The sequence below is a fragment of the Gopherus flavomarginatus genome, chromosome 6 (assembly GCF_025201925.1).
Source record: "Gopherus flavomarginatus isolate rGopFla2 chromosome 6, rGopFla2.mat.asm, whole genome shotgun sequence".
NCBI classification, from domain to species: Eukaryota; Metazoa; Chordata; order Testudines; family Testudinidae; genus Gopherus; species Gopherus flavomarginatus.
In genome coordinates, this window is record NC_066622.1 from 28,156,021 (window position 1) to 28,177,173 (window position 21,153).

At 38.9% G+C, this 21,153-nt stretch overlaps 2 protein-coding genes across 5 annotated transcripts in view; one reads left to right on the top strand and one right to left on the bottom strand.

The window, feature by feature from the left end:
* Positions 1 to 21,153, top strand: part of ACTR8 (actin related protein 8) — a 23,900-nt gene continuing 2,747 nt past the window's right edge. For 2 of the 4 annotated variants that reach the window (XM_050960587.1, XM_050960585.1), the window contains exons 1-13: positions 1 to 222; positions 1,460 to 1,630; positions 2,766 to 2,876; positions 3,113 to 3,217; positions 4,099 to 4,272; positions 5,047 to 5,140; positions 8,873 to 9,005; positions 9,380 to 9,533; positions 10,216 to 10,311; positions 11,787 to 11,927; positions 13,621 to 13,885; positions 14,243 to 14,406; positions 15,134 to 15,273. In XM_050960587.1, the coding sequence (XP_050816544.1) occupies positions 100 to 222; positions 1,460 to 1,630; positions 2,766 to 2,876; positions 3,113 to 3,217; positions 4,099 to 4,272; positions 5,047 to 5,140; positions 8,873 to 9,005; positions 9,380 to 9,533; positions 10,216 to 10,311; positions 11,787 to 11,927; positions 13,621 to 13,885; positions 14,243 to 14,406; positions 15,134 to 15,273 (1,871 nt within the window). In that variant the 5' untranslated portion in view covers positions 1 to 99. Of the gene's footprint in view, positions 223 to 1,459; positions 1,631 to 2,765; positions 2,877 to 3,112; positions 3,218 to 4,098; positions 4,273 to 5,046; positions 5,141 to 8,872; positions 9,006 to 9,379; positions 9,534 to 10,215; positions 10,312 to 11,786; positions 11,928 to 13,620; positions 13,886 to 14,242; positions 14,407 to 15,133; positions 17,160 to 21,153 lie in introns of those variants that run through there. The other 2 variants (XM_050960584.1, XM_050960586.1) reach the window with 2 other exon arrangements.
* Positions 18,051 to 21,153, bottom strand: part of IL17RB (interleukin 17 receptor B) — a 20,910-nt gene continuing 17,807 nt past the window's right edge. The window contains 2 exon segments of the mRNA XM_050960597.1: positions 18,051 to 18,199; positions 18,202 to 18,687. Coding sequence (XP_050816554.1) covers positions 18,051 to 18,199; positions 18,202 to 18,687 — 635 coding nt within the window.

The window sequence follows — 21,153 nt, forward strand, 5'->3', positions numbered from 1 at the left end:
CGGAGCGGGCGCGCTGCCGGTCGGCCTGTGTGCGGGCAGGGCCCGCGCGGACCTCGGCGCTCGGTGCAGCTTGGCCGGCGGGGACCGGCGCATGCGGCCATGACCCAGGCAGAGAAAGGAGAAGCGGAGAACGGGAAGGACAAGGAGCGGGACAAGGAGCGGGAGCAGCGCGGAGCCAAGCGGCCCATCGTCCCCGCTGCCGTGCCCGAGTCCCTGCAGGAGGTGAGCCCCGCTGGGCAGGTTAGACCGCCTGGCCCATCGCCCTGCGGCAGCTCCCCAGGCGAGTCACCTCAGCCTGCTGCCCTCGGGGCGCGGCTCCCCTTCCCCAGCCCCCATGTCCTCTCGGGGCGCGGGTTCCCTCCTTCCCCCCCGCCCCCAGCTCCCTCCCGTCTCGGGGCGCGGCTACCCGCTTCCTGACCCAGTCCCCTCTCCCTTCGGGGCACGGGTCCCCTCCTCCCCCAGTCCCCTCTCCCCTCATGTTTCTCATCCTTTCCACCCCGCAACACTGTATGTCACTCAGCTGGCTGGTCACCTCTGTTTCTCCCCTGCCGGCTGTTCCTTTCTCCTCTCCGCTTCTCGCTGCTATCCCCTTGCTGCCCCCAGCGCGCCCCCCACTTTCTGCACGAGCAGCTCTCCTTTCTCCTCGCATTGCCCCTTCCCCGCTGAACAGGTGCTGCACCTTGTGCTAGCTGTGCCTCCTTCCCCTTGGCAGCTGCACCCGCATTCTCTGTAGGGAAGACCCCTGAGACGAAAGGGAAAGGGCTGCTCTAGGAATCCAAAGAGATTCCTTGTTGCCTTCTCTGGCCAGGACGGAAGAGGCTCAAAGGCTGCTAAATCATCTCGTTGTAAAGTTATTTTTAATCTTGCTTAGTTTGGGAAAACTTTGAACTGTGCTAGGTGATTATTTTTCCCTTCTCAAAGACTTTCCTCCCATGTGGGAAAGGAGCAGGCATCTCTCTTTCTGTTGTACCTGGGGTACTTCAAAATATGTGTCGGGAACATCCTCAGAACTGTGCAATTGGCATTGTCGATCTTATCCATGTTATATCCAGAGCAGACATAAGTTATGAGCATCAGTTGTAAAGTTGTTTTGAGATATTAAAAGTTTAGCATCTGCCTGCATTGCACACACTTTGGCATCCTGAGACAAAATTTTCCTTTTGTACACTAGTGTGAAGCATTTTGTGAGTACCCCAGCTGGCTGCCTTTTTCCACCCCTGACTTGCATTTCAGTGGTTTTGTATGTATATAGATTAAGCACTTTGAAATCTTTGGGATAAAAGACACTACTTTATAATGTACATTTCTAACAACAGAGAGGGGGTTCATTTGTAGAAGGCGGCATCTCATTTGAAGAAGTGACTGTAAACTCAGGAAGTTATTCGGGAATTATAGGCAGAAGTGGACTACACTTATGGACATGCATGTAGTATACTAATGTGTATTTCAATGTTTCCAGCAAATACAAAGCAACTTCATTGTTGTGATACATCCTGGATCAACAACTCTGAGAATTGGTAGAGCCACTGACACCCTTCCCGTTAGTACTCCCCATATCATTGCAAGAAGACAGAAACATCAAGGACAGCCTGTATACAAAGATAGTTGGCTTCTAAGAGATGGACTCAATGTAAGTGCCATGTTGTTCAGAAATTGTAACAATTCAAGACCAGCTAAAATTGACTATTGGTTGTGAATTGTGGGTTTCGTATTTTCCCTGTTGTTAAATTCAAACATACTTTTCTGAAGAAACACCATGGTGGTTTAAAACTAATGTCAAAAGAATGAAATAAAAGACCATCCAGTAAAAATTGTAACTAAACAACAAAGAAAATATATTAATAGGCGAAATTTAGGTGAAATTGTTATTACTGGTGGTCAAGGTTACTGTTGGTATAAGCAGGTGCCACTCTCCTGGAGTTAACAAAATTGCACAATTTATGCTGTTGAAGCACCTCTGCTTGTTCTGAACGCATTAAATGAAAGAATCATATGCACACATTACAAGCTCTTTAACGGATCTTCCTGTTTGCTCCCATCACACGTTACATTCATGTTTTGGGAATGGTGATTGGAGTGAAATAAAGTTAAAATCTGATGATTTCATTTGCAGCATATTCATTCAAAATGATGTTTGTAATTTATTTAATACATTACGCAGTATAATCTCTTCTAAGAATATGATTGAATGAGCAAATTTAGTTTAAATAATTTAAATGTACACAGTGGTATTTATAATTTGAGTCTTTAATGTAAATTAATTCACCAAATTAGCATCTTCAATATTTTTAAATTTTATTTTCTGAACAGAGTATAACTTAGGCCTGGTCTACATGGGATGGGGAGCAAGCTAAGTTGGTCTAAGTTACACAGCTTCAGCTATGAAAATAGCATAGCTGAAGTGGATGTACTTCACCGTGGTAAGTCGACTACTGACACTCTCCCGTCGACTGCCTATGCTTCTCGTGCCAGTGGAATACCAGAGTCGAAAGGAGAGTGCTCAGTGGTCGATTTGTCTCTTCTTCACTAGCGTTAATGGAAAGACTCTAATTGACTTCAATTGTGTGTTTGAGCTTGTGAAACAAATGTGTTTTTTCCAAAAGTCAGTGTACATCATCTCTTGTCATTTAGTTACTATAGGGATCTCACATATTTTATTGACTGTCAGCTTCAGTATTCATTATACAGAGTTGTATACTTTACCTGTATTTTCGAAGAGAGCTTTTTATGCTTGGTTGTTTTCTCTTTTTTTTTTTTTTTTTTAGAAACCTGAAAGTACTGAGCAAAGACAAAATGGCCTTAAAATGGTGGACCAAGCAATATGGTCCAAGAAGATGTCAAATGGTGCAAGGCGTATACCAGTGTCACCTGATCAGGTAACTCATTCATAATAGTTAGGTTAAAATGCTCTGTTATACAGTAGTTCAATTTGATATCTTTTAAAGGGTAAAAGGAGAGCAGTTCATGCAACAGTAAGCAACAGATGTGCCTTGGCCATACAGAAGAGGAAAGTGCATTCTCAGAATGGGCCTTCAGTATATTTTTCCACTTGTGCATAAAATATGATTAGCAAAATATTTCCTAATAATGCATGACTTAATTTACATTACAGGCCCGATCATACAACAGACAGATGCGGCCGGCTATTCTAGATCACAGCTCTGGGAACAAATGGACAAATACGTCCCATCATCCTGAGTATCTGGTAGGAGAAGAGGTAGGAATTCACTTTCCCCTTGAAACAAGGTGCTAATATCATCTTTTAATGCAAATATTTAAATTCACAATTTGATACAATATGTATCAAAAGGCAAGTTATCCTAAATATTCAAACAGTAGATAATGATGAAAACTCTAGCTGTGGGGGAGGGGCAAATCCTCTCAAAGAGGCTTCATGACCATTTAGTGTCATTTAGCATGACATGAAAATTCCCTAACCTGGAAAAATATTAGAGTAAACTATAGTTCTTTTAAGAATCCTTTTCCTATATTGTTTTTTCCCCATACAAATAAAATATCAATGATTAACGCAAGAAACTTTTTAGTTAGCTGTTAATAAAAGCAATACGTCAGATCCTCAGCTAGTGTGTAAATTAGCATTTTTTCATCGACTAAATTAAACTGTCCCATTGTGTATAGTGTACAGAAAAGGCAAGAAGTCAGTGACCAGATCAGCACAGGGCATCATATGCCACATAATTTGTTCATTGATTATTTCAATACTTCACAGTGTTTTATTAAGCACTGTTTTTCTCTCTAATCTGGTTTAATACTTGAAATATGTTACCAACCACTCATGGGATTATTTCTATTGTTATGCATATTCAGATGATTTCTAGTTTCAGATCTTTAACTACTTACCCATTTTTTTCCTATTCTGTATTGGATTGTGCAATCATGCTCCCATTGCTGTAGTTGGAAAGGTCTTTCCATTTGAGAAGAGGTTACTTTTTAAAAGTATTGCAGTAGTGTGTAGGGGCCCCAATCCTGGATCAGGGCCAAGTGGTGCACTGTGTGTGTGCAATCTGTTGTATCAGCTACTGAACAGAACAAATTGTTAGCATTAATTATTAACCTTTCTTTCTCTTTTCTCTTCAGGCGCTATATGTTAATCCTTTAGATTGTTATAATATTCATTGGCCTATCCGAAGAGGACAGTTAAACCTTCACCCAGGGCCTGGCGGCTCCCTTACTGCAGTACTAGCAGATCTTGAAGTTATCTGGTCGCAAATAATACAAAAATATTTGGAAATACCACTGAAAGACTTAAAGGTGAGCTTGTGATGACTGTCTGTTCAGCTGAGTTAAGTTTGTACTACACCCACATGCGAAGCCTCTTATTTTAACTCCATCTCTTGCATTGTACGGAGAGTTCCAGAAGGTGTCAACTAAAGAGCCACCTAAGATATCTTAATCTTGCTGCTGACAAGATCAGCCTTTCGGTAAATTCTGTCCCCCAGTGTGCATAGCTCCCATGGACTTTACTTGGAGTTGTGTGCACTTATCTGAGGGCAGCATTTGGTACTGAAACTTTAAAAGTAAGTTGGATTGTCTCTGAAAATTCAAATTCATAAAATATTTCACTTCGTTGTTTTGTGTTCATAGGTTGATTAGAGTTGTTAAGGGACTGAGGTCTAGAATCACAGAGTCTAAGGCCAGAAGGAACCACCAGATCATCTACTCTGACCTGCACATCACAGGCCACCAACAGCACATCCAGGCTAAACCCTGCTTAATTGTTCTTATTGAGCAGGTGGCTTTTCTTGTGTCTGCCATGTTACGGCATGAAATGTTTTTAAACATTTCTTAAGCTCCTATAAATACAGACATTGGATACCACATTGAACTCAATTTTTAAATGATGAAAATAAATGTTTTTTTTACATAACCACTCTTTCTCCAGTCATTCTGCTTCTTCTCAGTGCCTTTACATCTGTATTTTTTCAGTAGTGTACCATGGGGCATCTAGCATTCTAGCACATAGGAAGGAATTATTTTGAATTCTACATTGATTTGAAACTGCCCTTAATTTTCTTTTGTCTTCAGTATTACAGATGCATTTTACTAATACCAGACATCTATAATAAACAACATGTGAAAGAACTTGTACATATGATCCTAATGAAGATGGGCTTTTCAGGTAAAAGTGAATAAGTGAGCATTTAATATTAATTTGTATAGCTTAAGGATTTTTTTAAAGGCATCTGATTTCTGAGCCTGACCCGCTTTCTATTCTGAGACTGGTACCCCTGGCCTCTTGCCAGTCACTGTTGCAACTCTTGTCTCTCTTGGCAGGGCTAAGCAGTAGGCCAGCATTACGGTAAGTTACTCATGCTCTTTGTTTACTTGTTAAAAGACCAAACTGATCACTTCAGGTGAGGCTTGTTCCCCACCAACCTACACAAAGTAAATCATAAAGCAGCTCTTGAATTGGGATATCTTGCATGGTAACAGACTGATGTCTGAAGCCTCAGTGCCATCTTATTGCTATTGCATTTTAGTGATGGATGAAGTGTCAATACAAACCCCTTCAGGGTTTCAAAGAAAAGGTCTATATATAAATGCAAGGTGCTGTTATTCTCCATTTCACTGATGGATTGTACAAAAGTAGTATCTGGATGACCTAAATATTTACACTCGAAGCAGGGGAAGATTTTTAAAAAATGTGTGTAAAGTAAAGTACATTGATTTTTGAACTGTTGAATTGTTTGCTCTTTAATGTTTTTTTTTCCCCTAGTTTGAAAGTCCTTTCTTTTTATAGGAAATTGGGAAATTTAATTCCCTTTCAGTTCATAAAGCTAACAAACTTTCTATATAATGTGGTGGGGGTTTTTTGAAAGTCCAAGACTCGCTTTGTGTCACATTATATTTTGTTTATTAGATTTACCATAGCACTGGCAGTGTAAATTGCTGTATGAACAGAGTGCTTAAGTTTAAACTTATCAAACAGTCCTTGCAGGAGCCAGAAAATCCACTTCTGTGTTAGGCACTTAAAGCTCTTAAATAGATTTGAAAGATCAAAAGAAAGGCCTAGAAAGTAGAAGCAAATAAGTTTTATACAATAGTTAACATGCTAAATGATAAAATGTGGTTAGTTGCAAGCCATTAGAGCAGGGATTTTCAAACTGGGGGTCGTGACCCTTTAGGGGCTTGCAAGGTTATTACATGGGAGGTTGCGAGCTGTCAGCCACCACCTCCAAACCCTGCTTCACCTCCAGCATTTATAATAGTGTTAAATATAAAAAAAAGTGGTTTTAATTTATAAGGGGGGTCGCACTCATAGGTTTTCTGTGTGAAAGTTTAATACTAATACTAAAGTTTAAGAGTCACTGCATTAGAGCATATATATATATATATATATATATCCTTGTGCACCTTTTATGTTTAATATCCTTTATTGTTTATGATTCCTGGGAATTCTCTCAGCAACAAATAGTTTCTTCTTCCTTGTTGGACAGCAGTAGTATGAACTTGCTTAGCCTTTTCTGTATCTGATAAAGAACATTCATTAAGATAAAAGGAAGGGACCTTCTATCTGAAAGGTTTAAGTGGGTGAGAGGAAAACAACCAGCAGAAGAAATACATGTATATGAATTAAATTGATTTACTGCTTCTTTGTAAGATGAAATAGCCAGTTAGGTCCCTTCCTCACTTTACAGGTGTTTTCTAACTCAGACCTGTAGCTTTTGGTTAGAAGGTCTTACTCTTAGGGTTGCATACCCTAATGAGGAGAATACTACATGTTTAATGGTATGTGGAAAGAAAAAATGTTCGTTCTTCGACTGTAAAGGCTTATGTCTACATTGTAATGCATACAGGAAAAAGTAGCAACATACAAGAGGCTGAGACACATTTTTTTTTCAATTCTTCCAAACTTTCCTCCTGTTCCTCCAAGCCTGTTTGATGACAAGTTTAACAAAAATTAAAGCCTCCATTTTTAGTTTTTCTTTGGTTAAGTCTGACGGATTGAACAGTGTATGTGAGGGTGCATGAGTATGAAACACTGGAAAGTTATAGAAGTTAAAATATCAACATCTCCACTTGAGGGTGCCATTTCCTAAACATTAACACAGTGTTGAGCTTAACTAATTACTGAATGTAACTACTAAACTCCGTGTCTTCTATTTAAAAGGCCTACATTTAAATTTAGTCCTTATATATTGGTCTACAAACTACTTGCCTAAAATGATCAATTCTCTTCCTTCAGAGTTCAGAAGAAGGGGATTTGAAGGGAGTCTTTGTTTAGTACTCTACAAGTGAAAGTGTATGGCGGGGGTGTAAACATGAAGAAAATGTTTGTGAGGGATGAAAGTGGGTTGAAGGGGATGCACAGAAGCATGGTATCAAACCTTGTTTATCCATTTAAAGAACTTACTCAAAACTTAAAAAGGAAACGACTGGATTAAAACCAGAAATGAGAGAAAAATGCCTTCCCTATGTGACATAGAGGCCCATTGGTGGCTCACTACTCTGTGCCAGCAACTCTTGTCAGGCCTGACGTACTCAGTATACGCCAATTCACTGTTGTCATAATCTCTGTCTAAAAGGTGTCGTGAGGTGTATGCAAACTGGTAACATGCTGATTATAAGAATTATAAATACATACTAGAATTATGTTCTTAAAATGTGTTTGGCAAGCAATATATAAACCTAGTCAGCCTTAAACAAAGGAATATGTATTTGTATGTCTCACCACCCTGATTGTCAGGAAGGGACAAAGAAGGTACATTTACAAACAAGATAAACATAGCTGTCAATTTAGCAAGTGGGTTAGATAGCCTTTTAACTATCACAATGAGAGAAGACTGCAAAAATTAACAGTTCCCTGGTGGAAACAGCAAGCAGAGTCCCCAGCATGGCTTCTTGCCTTCTGAAGCAAGGTTATTGAATTTTGGAAAATATAAGCAAGGACAGTTAGCCATTTTAGCATCCATCACTTGAGGGAATGAAGGGGCCAGAGTCTGTGAAATCACAGAACTTTGATCTTTCAGTTAAGAGGGCTGAAATCTCTGGGATTTGAGTATAGATGAGAAAACTGCTTAGGCAAAGATTGTAACTTGCTGAAATGGTTTTAGAAGCATATTTTTACTTTTGTTTATTTGTAATCATTTCTGTCCTTATTCCTATTTCATTTCACTTAAACCTAAGACTTTTTATTAGCAAATGTTTTACTATAAACCAGTGCAGTGCTTTGATTGAAATAAGTTTCCTGAACCCCAGTTAAAGTAATGAGCTGCTGTTTACTTTCTTTTTAAAGGAGCAGAAAACTTAACTTCTATGACTGTTCCAGGAGAGGTGGACACCACAGGGCAGACAATTTGGAGAAATTTGGGGCTGGGGGAATGTTGGGCTCACCCTGCAAAAAGTAACTGGGTGGTGGAAGCCAAGGTGTGACCTGCATGCTTGTAGCTGGCTGTTGGTCTCAGGGCCGTGAACCACAGCAGCTTAGCACTTAAGGCACTCAGGGTTGCAGGATAGTTGGTAACATGACCCCCTACAGGTCTGGGTTGAACCTCAAAGTGTCACATTCTGCTACTGGTAATTGAAGCCCTTTAATACCCACTACAAAATTAAGGTTAATGTTAGGTCCAGATTCTTTCTGAAACCCATAAAAGCAAGGAAATTTTCAATGTAGACATCCACTTCATCCTTAATTTATCTTTCCCAAAGGCTTAAAAGATCTCTTCACCAGTGGGAAGGTGAAAAATTTTCCTGGCAAATGTGGCTGTTTTGCACAATTTAAACTTTCAATACAGGATTAGGACCTCAGTGTTACATATTTTAAAAATCTACTACACAAAAACTAAGTATTTACTTTAAATGTCTGGAGCTTGGTTTAAAACCAGACTTAGTCTTCCTCTCATATTTTTAGGTATAGTGGTCCATCAGGAGTCTGTCTGTGCTACTTTTGGAAGTGGCTTAGGTAGTGCATGTATAGTAGACGTAGGCGACCAGAAGACAAGTGTTTGCTGTGTAGAGGATGGAGTTTCACACCGTAACACCCGGTAATTTTTTCTTTATGAGCAAAATTACTACAAAACTACTAATGAGGGTGGGATGGAGATGTTTTATCTTATATTACTTGTTTTTAAAGTAAAAAGGATTTATTAGTAGATATGCATAAGGGCAACACCTTATTAGTGTGGTTAATTGTTTTTTGGTTTAATACTTAGGACTTTCACAACAGGAGCATCCCATTCTACTGTATGATCCATATTAGAGAGTTCTTGCTTCTGTAAAGAGAGTGGGAACTGGCCCTATGTGCTATGTAAACTATGTGAACAATATTGTCCATTTTCGTTTTTAGGCTGATACATAATGTTAGCTCTGGGCAAAGTGAATAAATTAATGTTCATCTGTTTCTTTCTCTTTTTTTCAGGTTGTGCCTTGCATATGGTGGATCTGATGTATCAAGGTGTTTTTACTGGCTTATGCAGCGAGCTGGGTTTCCTTACAGGGATTGTCAGTTAGCTAATAAAATGGACTGCCTTCTCCTTCAGCACTTAAAAGAGACTTTTTGTCATTTAGACCAGGTGGGGAAAAAGTCTTAAGCTTAAGTTGTTGATTGTACATGACAGTTTTTGGAACAATGATTATCTTGTCTTCCTGAGTTGGGTGAGGATTTTCTTGTGCATTATTAGTAATTAATTAATTCCCCATTAATATAAAGTGTACTTAAAAGGCTTCTAATGTTAGTATCCAGTTGTAGCATCAAATGATCTTGCTATATTTGTGCATAAAACATTTCACTGTCCTAGAACTATGATACCAGGCAGTTGTATCTAAATGCTTAATTTTCAGTAAAGGTGCAAACAAGTTAAAATAATTTTATTAATATAATTTTTTGCATCACTATTGAGGGCTCCCCACAGCAAGCTTCTTGCTGAGCTCCTTCCATATGGTTCAGTTAATCCTCTGGGTGGTTGAGTCACATAGTTCCAATGTTCCTACAACAGGATCTGCTAACATGAGATTCCACTACCCAAGCACAGCCATGTTGACTTCAGTGGGAATCTGCATGCAGAAAGGGCTGCATTAGCAGATCCTGTTGCAGGACAAAGGCTTTGGAAAACAAGAAATACAAACAAGATTCAGATTCATAAGTGAGTTTCATTATTTTTTTTGTCTTGATGAATACAAGTAAAAAGCTTTGAGATAGTAATCTTAGACTGTACAGAATTGATTACCTTTGTTGCCATATTCCATTAAAAATAGGATATTTCTGGACTGCAAGACCATGAGTTCCAGATTCGTCATCCAGACTCTCCAGCCTTATTATACCAGTTCCGATTAGGGGATGAAAAACTACAGGTAAATTCAAAATGTGTGTGCACAATAATAAAACCTAGTGACAAAGTCAGGCTGGACAGCTGCAGGAGAATACTTAAAGGCCGATATATTAGCCCTAGAATGTTACAAGCCCTTTTTCCTGTAAGTGGAGAAGGGGTTACCTCAGGTCAATCAGGGACACCTGAATCCAATTAAGGGCTGTCTGAGGCCTTTAAAAACCCCTCCTCTGGGAGAGCAAAGGACACACACACACACGCACGCACGCGCTAATGGCAGCAGGGGAATAGGCTGTTCCAGGATGAGAGGCTGTGCTTCTTCCCATAGGGGAAACAACCAAACCTGAGTGCCTGCTAGAGGAAAGACTGACACCCCAGGGCAACCAACTGGATGACTCCAGCGAGGGGGGCAGCGAAAGGTACCCCCGTAGGGTTTTTGTTCAAGAGACTGTTTCCTTTTGTTTGGTGGAAAATCACCCCTTAAGCCAACCCTCAGGCCTACCTTGAAAATACAACCAAGGGAGCACAGAAGGGGGAAGGCATACCCTGGCTGAGTGGGGCTGATTACCCCAGGCCTGCCATCACAACAGGGGGGAAACGCTAAGTCTGGCAAGAGAAAAGAGATGCCTTGCCACAGCTTTAAGAATGGCCATACTGGGTCAGACCAATGGTCCATCTAGCCCAGCATCCTGTCTTCTGACAGCAGCCAATGCCAGGTGCTTCATAGGGAATGAACGGAACAGATAATCATCATGTGATCCATCCCCTATCTCCCATTCCCAGCTTCTGGCAATAATATACTGAGGACTCCTACCTGTCACTATCCTTCCACAGCATATGCCCCATTGTCCAGTACTCCATAGAATGCCTTACTAAGCTGCCTCTTACTGTGTCACATTTTACTGGATGTACCCTACAAAGGTTGTATGCTTTAACAGTACTTATGGGCACTTGGTTAAAAACTGTTAAAATCAATTTGCTACAGATTGAAGCATCTCTAATGCATCACTGGTGACCATCTCATTACCTCTCTGGCTTGTGGCTAATACCAATTAAGTATTTGACATGTCCTTCTATCTGTGGACCTACTTTCTATACTTGATGAATGCTGATACCAGTTTTTTTTCATGTCTCACTACTATGACTTTTTGTAATACACTTGCAATGCTGATGAACACTAGTTGACAGTCTGATACCACATTTAAAATAAATATATATATATATAATATGCATGCGTACGTACGTGTGTTTGTGTTTTTGTAATGGTTTACAACTCTTTTTAAAGAGGACTCAGATACTTCTCCCAGTTAAAAGGCTATTTGAAACAAAGTAGTAATCTGTTGATTCTGAGGCATGAGACACTTTACAATTGTAAATCCATTAAAAAATATTAGGCTTTATTTTAAAAAGAATATTTCTTAATGGACAAACATTGAACTTGAAAAATATTTGTTTAAACAGAAGATTGTATTAAACTTTTTCATCTTTCTCACTACCCAGGCTCCGATGGCTCTGTTTTATCCAGCAACTTTTGGAATTGTTGGGCAGAAAATGACATCTTTGCAACACAGGTCACAAGGTGACCCAGAGGATCCTCATGATGAACATTATCTTTTAGCTACCCAAAGTAAACAAGAGCAGGTGTGTTAATGTTTAGTTTTCACAGAAAACTACCATTTACCCAGGAGTTAATATAATTATTGCCTCTGTATGTTTCTCCCACCATTGAAAAGAAGCTCTCTCTTAGTTGAGAGATGTCAGCTGTTCTGTGTCCAAAGCATTACAGAACAGGCTTTAGGCAGGGAAGTGAAGAATAACGTATCCACTAGAGACAAAGGAGGCAGCTTATGTAGGGCAAAATGTAATTGCCCATCTTAGAATTTGGCCAGAATACTGAAGCTAATGCAGTTTTGCAGAAATTGCCATGGAGTTTTTACCAACTACACCTACTCAGGATTTCTGTCTTTTACATCTCATCTGAAAGGCAGCATCTTTAGCATACTTTGTAATAATTATAGAAGGTTAGTTTTATAATTATATGCTAAATGTCACTCTTGGCCTGAGTAATGGAGACATTCAGCCCATCTTTTTGTAGTAAATGAAATCTCTCAATTCGCATTTCTGTTTCACAAAGACTTATTAAAAAACCTTTTTACAGTGAATTATGAATTTAAATGATTATACAGCACTTGAAGCACTTCATAAATATTAAATAATGGGAATAATTAAAAATGTGCACAAATCCTTTGTAAATGTAAAACTTATGGGGTAAAAAAATTAGCTGATTTGTAGCAGGCAAATGTATAGGATTTTGTATTAATTGAAGGCGAATCTACAGAGTTTTTGTACTATTAAAACTATATGGGTTTAGAAAATGTAGTGGGAATAATGACTTGTCTATACTTGAAACACTATGATGGCATCGCTGCAGCACTGCAGTCTAGACACTATCTATGTTAACTGGAGGGGTTCTCCTGTCAGTGTAGGTCAGGGTTGGCAACCTTTCAGAAGTGGTGTGCCGAGACTTTATTTATTCACTCTAATTTAAGGTTTTGCATGCCAGTGATATAGAAAGAGATCTTCTAAAAATGTTAAAATATATGTCTATAATATATAACTAAACTACTGTTGTATGTAAAGTAAATAAGGGTTTTAAGATGTTTAAGAAGCTTCATTTAAAATGCAGAGCCCCCCCGGACCGGTGGCCAGGACCCGGGCAGTGAGAGTGCAGCTGAAAATCAGCTCGTGTGCTGCCTTTGGCATGCGTGCCATAGGTTGCCTACCCCTGGTATAGGTAATCCACCTTCCCAAGAGGCAGTAGTGGGGTCAACAGGAGAATTCATCCATCAACCAAGCACTGTCTACATGGGGCCTTAGGTCTGTTTAACTATGTCACAAATCCGACCTAGTTTTCTAGTGTAGACCAGGTCTAAATTAAACTGATATAAGCACCTCTTATACAAGTATAACTGTATCCACACTAAGAGGTTATACTGCTTTAACTAACTATGTGTAGATAAACTCCCATAGATAAAACTTCTATATTTGTAGAAACTACATTATGATTTTATGCCATGATACCCATTTGAAATGTTTGATGGACTTCAAAAATGAGGTTTTTTTTAAAAGTTGTGGTTTAGAATAATACTTGTATAGGGCGGAAATGCAACATTCAACAGTTCTTTTTGGTAAGCTAAAATGAAGCAAAAGAAAAATTAGTGCTATATTATTTGAGTCATTAGAACACTGTTCCTATGCCAAAGCAACCTGTGAGGATTTGAAATGAATTTTTTTAATTAAAAAAATTAACTTACTAATTTATTTTGTTTTTAAGTCTGCAAAAGCTACCGCTGATAGGAAGTCGATGTCCAAGCCTGGTGGATTTGAGGGAGACTTGCGTGGCCAGTCCTCAGACATTTCAGAGAGGATTTATCCACAAGAAGTGGACCTGGGATCCTCTCAGAGTGATTGTATAATAGCTGGAAATGAGTCTGAGGAACCCCTAGCAGCACACATGTCCAGGAAAACTGCTATATCCCAGTTTGAAGGCAAAGCACTAGGCCTTGACAAAGCCATTCTTCATAGTATTGACTGCTGTGGTAAGAACTATATTTGCATAATACTGTAATTAGATCCCAATCACTTGGTCCAGATTCATATCAAATTCCAACATCTTTCATTACCTTATAGAAACTAGAATTCTCTCTTTTAGCTTTGTTGTCTAGAAAATAAATTGCTGTACTGTCTCTCATTTCCAGTGCTTTATGAAAGCCCATGTTTGTTAAATATTTTCATGCTGTTAGTAACTGAGAAATGTCTGCTCCTATAATAACTTTCACTAATCCTAACTACTTTGACTTTTATGCAGTTTTTCATAATCCAAGTTTAGGTAGTATTAGCACTTCAGTTTTGTTTATTTTATGTTTTTATATATATATACACTTCTATCATTCCAGCCTCTGATGATACCAAAAAGAAGATGTATAGTTCTATCTTAGTAGTGGGAGGAGGTCTGATGTTTCATAAAGCTCAAGAATTTCTTCAGCACCGAATTCTCAACAAAATGCCTCCTTCTTTCAGAAGAGTTGTTGAAAATGTAGAAGTCATTACAAGACCTAAGGTATGATGTTAATGAAGCTGAATTAGTGAACTATTCATAGACTATTTGGAATCTAAAGGTTTAAAAAATAAAATAAAAATTATTTCAGAACTATCACAGTTCAGTTACATGCCTTATGGGAGACCTGAGATCAGATTGTTTTTTCAGATCACTATACTATGAGCTTCCACTACAGATATATGTATCTGGAGGTAGAATGACTAGTTATAGTAGCTTTACAATTGATAGATTATCGCTAATTGCTTCTTTCAGAATAAGAAACTTAACCAACAGCTAGTAAAGTTAGTTTTAGGAAAAGGGACTCGGAGTGGCCATGAGGAATATGGTGAAAGATAACTAATCCTGTCTGCTTGTCAGTAACTTGAGTTGACATTAGCAAAGAAGGAAGAGTAAGAAATAACAGGATGCATAGTATTGAATGTAAATAATATTTGGCATTAATCATCTAAATTTCTAAAACCAAACTATTTAAGTATTCAATAGTTTTACTCACGGGGCTTGATTTTCCTTGTTGATACACTGTAAAATCAGTGACTTCCAAGTTCCTTAATAAATAAACATGGGGAGAATACTTAAGGTTATCACACAAAAATGTTGGGGGAAATTGTTGGCCTAATTTTCAAAGTTGCTGAGTGAAATTCCATTAAATTAAATGGGAGCTGCCGGTATTTAGTACCTCTGAAAATCAGATCCGTAATTTTTATGCAATCCTTGTTCTTAATTTTAGGATATGGATCCACGCTTGATTGCATGGAAAGGCGGTGCAGTTTTGGCCTGTCTGGATACAACCCAGGAACTATGGATATATCAGCGAGAATGGCAACGCTTTGGTGTCCGAATGTTACGGGAGAGAGCTGCATTTGTGTGGTAATCTAACAAGATTAGAATGGAACCTCATTTTAATTGAATATTACTTTTCAAAATTATCCTGTTGTCCAAAGCAAGCTCATTTCTCCTGCTTGTGGTTTGAGACTTTTTTTTAAAATGTGCTAGTTTTTGGCTGAGGTTTTTGAGAAGAACCTGAATTAGGTGCCAAAATCCTACTGAGTCAAAAGGGAAGTAAGTGCCTAAAATGCATGGGCAACTTTAAAAATCCCAGTTTTTGGCTATTTACATACAGATTCTGTGCATTTGGGTGCTCCTGCTTTATCCAAATAAATTATTAACAGTTATGTCACAAGTGAAACTTAAAGCTGCACATCATTGAAAAGCTATGTATAAAACAGTAAAGTGGCATATAGACATACATGCGTTTGTAAATAATTAACATTATACTGAGTGATTTGGTCTTAACTTTAGAAGCAGTAAGTCTAGACCTGGAAGCTTTTAAAGGAAAATTGTGGTGCTTCTTAATAAGACGGATTTAAAATGTAATATAAAACCATTAAGACCAGAACCCTGTGTAAAAGTGAAATTAAGTACCATTGAGGAACAAAGTAAGTATCTTAACACAGCTTTTTCCTTCTGTTTGATCTTCATGAATTTTATATAATGCAATATTACTGCTCACACTTCTTTCGTTCTTTAGAAAAGAATCCATGTAATAAGTTTTTGTCCATATAAATATACAAAGTTCTGGTGGTTACAAATACTTGGACAAGTTTAATGAAAAATATGGAAAAAATAAACACAAGATACTAAACATTTAACAGGGATGATATGTGTAACACTAAAACGAGTAGCAGTTTACAGCTACTCTTCCTTGTGGTGTGTTTTCTTCCAGAATCGATGCTAACTTCAAAGAGAAAAAGACCATTTCTCTTTGACAATTGAAGCTGTGTTTCACCTATTTTCTTGCATGTTTTCACTGTCAGGAAGACTTGTCAACATCCAAAACCACTGACAGTTATTGGCTCCTCCCCCTCCCCCCTTAAAAATATCCCCAAAACACTGCATCTGAGTCAGCACACCTGTGTTTAGCGCTATCACAGTAAAGGCAGCAGGAGCTCGCCTTTGACAAATAGCCCTTATTCACACAGAAGGATGGAGAGGACCATGAAACTGAAATGCTTCTCACTACTATCCACTGCTTAGACAGGCAAAAAAGACTTACACTAACTGTAAAAAGTCATCAAATGTTATCTGAAGTGACAATTTTGAAATCTCCAGCTCACCCACAGTAATACCACCCCGCTATTGTTAATCCCACCCCGGAACTATTTGATGGCAACATTCCGCATTATGGGGGAATATGCCCAGACCATTCCTGCACTGCTAGCGCTTAGTTTGTTGTGGCTTATCCCACCCTGTCTGTTATAACAATCAATGCTAGACTATAAATATAAACATCTTAGGGATACTTCCAGCATTTTAGTGACTACCAAGGAGGCATCTTCTTTTTAAAAAACAAAAGAAAAATTGTTTTTAAGAGCTAATTTTCTTAAGTGTTCTGGGAAAATGCATTAAAACATTGGTGTAATCTTAAACCAAAAGCAGTGAGCTATATCTGTGTACCTTTCCTGTACATTTGTTGCAGGCAGCTGAAGACAGTCTGTCTCTGACTTTTTTTGTCCCAAACTACTGGAAGCATAACCAAGGAATACTCAATCTGGTATCTTTGTCCAAGTTAAATATTGTTGCTAGTTTTGCTGTAACAAGAAGGGTCCACAAATCTAACTGTATAAAACAATCATTTAATTTTTATAAATGTGGTCACTGAACTGTATTACAGAAAATGTACATATGTACAGAGATCATATTTGCATTTGATAGTCTTCAACTGGGTTCTGTACAATAAACATTTTATAATTCCATATGGTCATCAGTGAGGGCTGACTTGTACATATGACAGATGATTTCATGAACCAAACAGGAGTATTAATGGCCTATCCAGTTGTTCCCTTCTTTTAGTCAGTCAGGGTGGGAAACAAGTGTTGCTTCTTAAATACACTTAAGTTCCTTAGCAGTTGAGCATCAGACACTCCAAGAAGAGAACTGCTATAACTATTATATAAGTGTATTAAATCCTTTATTTACACTACAAAACTTACTCAGACACAAATTTATCATATAGGAGTATAATAATCTTGTAGCATTAACAGTCCAGAGGAGGACATGAAGTTTTAGTTACAATTAAATCCAATAAGCAGATCAAGGGAAAAAACCTGCTAACATATGCACAAGATAAATTTAAAAATCTTATGAAACACAGAAAATGGTAATTTTTCTCCTCTCATCAGAAAGCGATTCAAGATATTTTCCCTTCATGTTTTAATTTACCTGTTTTTCTCCTTTTTTTAAAATGTGTTTTAAACATAAGACCAAATCATGCCCCAAAGGCTGTAGGGCCATTAATTTTTTAAAAGTTTGTTTTATTTTCCAAATACAATATGGTAACAATGATAATTCCATATCAAATTGACAATACCTATCTTTTCATTGTATACTCTTATCTGTAATTCTAAAAACTAGCTTTATAATTAAATGACTAGCTTTAAATATTTCTTCATAATTATATAAAGGAGTTTACAGTACACTGGTGAATGGGTGGCTACCTCTCCTATGTAGACTTTTATAGCTTCAGTTTCTCTTAACTGATTTTTGCCCTGATCCTGCAATTAAGCAGTGAAAAGGCTGAAAGTAAAGCTTGTTTTATCCAGAATTAATTTCACCAAAGCAAACTCATTTCAAATCCATCAAGTGCCTTACAAAATCATATTCAACTGCTGCTGAGACCGTGTCGATATTGTAGAACATAATATATTGTATTCCTCAGTTTGTATACATTTGGTGGTAGGGTTCCAACCACATACTAATTTTCTATTTGTGCCAAGGGCCTGCCTATTTGAACTAGATCTCTACAAAAGATGTCAATGTCCTTCATAAGACAATATTTTGGACAGCTGTTGAGAGCACTTGGGAGAGTGTCTTTTGGATTTATTTCATTAAAAGAAACCACCATGTATTTGTGCAGAGAAGATATATTTTTCATATCACTGCAGAAGAAGTTGAATGCAAGAGTGAACATACACTCAGAGTTATCTTTGTGGTTTCCTATGCTTTCATGGCAAACAGCATCACAATCAGTAATGCTATAGCTTGAGCTAAGGAAAATTATCTTATCTGCAATTTCTTTCTGAATAGCAAGCCATTGTACTGGGCCTTGTTCAGCAATTCTCCTCTTCTGCCACACATCGATAATGACATCACTTTGACAGTGCTTTTGCAGAAATTCAGCAAAAGCCAGGACTGTATGTTGAAAACACACTTCTTTTGGATAGATAACCAGTACTTTAACCGGTTGTTGTAGCTCTGCACGATGGAAGAATATTTTCTTTGTATCTGTTAATTAAAAAAACCATATACTGTATTGAATTTAAACATTTTTTAGCAGCAAATAAAATCAACATTTGAATGACTTCCTAATCTAGCTGGGGAGGAGTTATGTACTTGTAAAAAAAAAAAAAAAAGTTTATTCCAGAAGGTTCATTTTTAAAAGGTTATATTATGCAAGTCAATCACTAAATCAGGGCCTGGCAACCTCTGGCACGCGGCCTGCCAGGGTAAGCACCCAGGACAGTTTGTTTACCTGCTGCGGCCACAGGTTCAGCTGATCATGGCTCTCGCTGTCTGCAGTTCGCTGCTCCAGGCTAATGGAGGCTGCAGGAAGCCGCAGCCAGCACATCCCTTGGCCTGCACCGCTTCCTGCAGCCCCCACTGGCCTGGAGCAGCAAACTGCAGCCAGTGGGAGCCGCGATTGGCTGAACCTGCAGATGCAGCAAGTAAACAAAGTGGCCCAGCCTGCTGGGGTGCTTACCCTGGTGTGCCACATGCCAAAGGTTGCTGATCCCTGTACTAAATCAACCCTCATTTTGACTCCAAGCACCATCTACTAGGAAACTGCTGACACTGGTTGTCACATTAGTCAGTGTGTCCCCATGAATCAATGCTGAAAAGAGAATGACAAAACAGTTTTTACTACTACGAGACAGTACAGGTCCCATTGTGTCCCAGTCACCTTTCTTTAATAGTCCTGGAAACAGTTTTGTGCCATTTAATGTAAAACTGTCCTCACTCTGAAAATGTCAATGTTAATTTTCAGAACTCAATGATATAGAATTATTTTTTTGGCTAATTTAGTTCCTCGTTTTGAGGATGTGGTTTAAAATTGTCTCGCTGACAATAGGTGGAGTCTTTTTTTCAGATTCATGCAGTTGTTTCTACTTGATAGCCATGACTTCTAAAGCAAAGGAGAGAGGAAGTGTAATAAAACAGTGCTGAAATAAAGTGCATGCTGCCTACACAATGAGTATCCAAGAGCTAGTCTAGGTATTTGTCAAAGGGTATAATCTCCAGCTAAAACCAAAGATGATCACTTTAGTAAGAACCATATCCCCAATTTTGTTTCTCTGTATTTTAGAAACTTAATTCTAGTAGGCAAAGTATAGGATGGAAACTAGGAAGTCTAAGAGGGAAATTAGCCAAAGAACCTCTCAGTATAGCTGAAGCAGGAAAATTACATGAAAATGGGTGGGTTTGCTGAACTACCTGAGAGCTAAGGGAGGATTTGAGGAGAACAAAGCCATTGCACAGACATTAAATAGTTTCTTTGCTTCATTCTTCACCACAGAGGATGCTGGGGAGATACCTACTCTTTCCAGATAATAAAGATGAGATGCCGTCTAAAACCAAGGAGTTAGGAGGTGCTGAGCAAACTAAGATGAGCAGCAAAAAATTACCAGGACCTGATGAGCAAAGAGTTCTGAATGAGGATTCAACGGGCTAACAAAAAATAGGTACTAGGTACTGTATCAGAAGACTGGAGGGTAGTAAAATGGTGTGCCTATTGTGACCGACCCAGACCAGTAGGGTACAGGAGTCTGGTAGAGGGCAAATATACTGGTTCCTGGATGAGTAGTTTTCTGTTCCCTGAGTGACCAGAGCAGGGATTGCACTAGAGTAATCAAGAACCTGCTAGAACCAATTAAAGCAGACAGGCTGATTATATCACCTGCAGCCAATCAAGGCACCTGGGTTTAAAAAGGAGCTCACTCCAGTCAGGCGGGGGGAGGAGAGCCAGAGGAGAGGAAGTGCATGTGAGGAGCTGGAAGCAAGAGGCACAAGGAGCTGAGAGTGAGAGGGTTTGCTGCTGGAGGACTAAGGAGTACAAGCATTATCAGACACCAGGAGGAAGGTCCTGTGATGAGGATAAAGAAGGTGTTTGGAGGAGGCCATGGGGAAGTAACCCAGGGAGTTGTAGCTGTAATGCAGCTGTTACAGGAGGCACTATAGACAGCTGCAATCCACAGGGCCCTGGGCTGGAACCCGGAGTAGAGGGGGGGCCCGGGTTCCCTCCAAACCTCCCAACTCTTGATCAGACACAGGAGGAGTTGATCCAGACTGTGGGGAAGATCACTGAGGTGAGCAAATCTGCCAATAAGTGCAGGACCCACCAAGGTAGAGGAGGAACTTGGTCACACTATTTAAAAAAAAAAAAAAAAAAGGCTTCAAGGCTTATCCCTGGAATTACAGACTAGTGACCTTTACTTAAATGTGAGGTAAACTGGTTGAAACATTTAGGGTTTAATGTGATAGTTTAGGGATAAGACAGCCTGGCTTCTGTACAGAAAAATCATGGCCCATTAGTAGAATTCTTCATGTTAACAAAACAGTAGATTAAGAAAAGCAGCCAGTAGGTATTATTTATTTGGACTTCCTAAGAGCCTCTAATAAAGTCCCTCACCAGAGGCAATTAAGGAAAGTCGGTGGATGTAGATAAGTAAAGAAACTGGTTAAAAATCAAAGAGA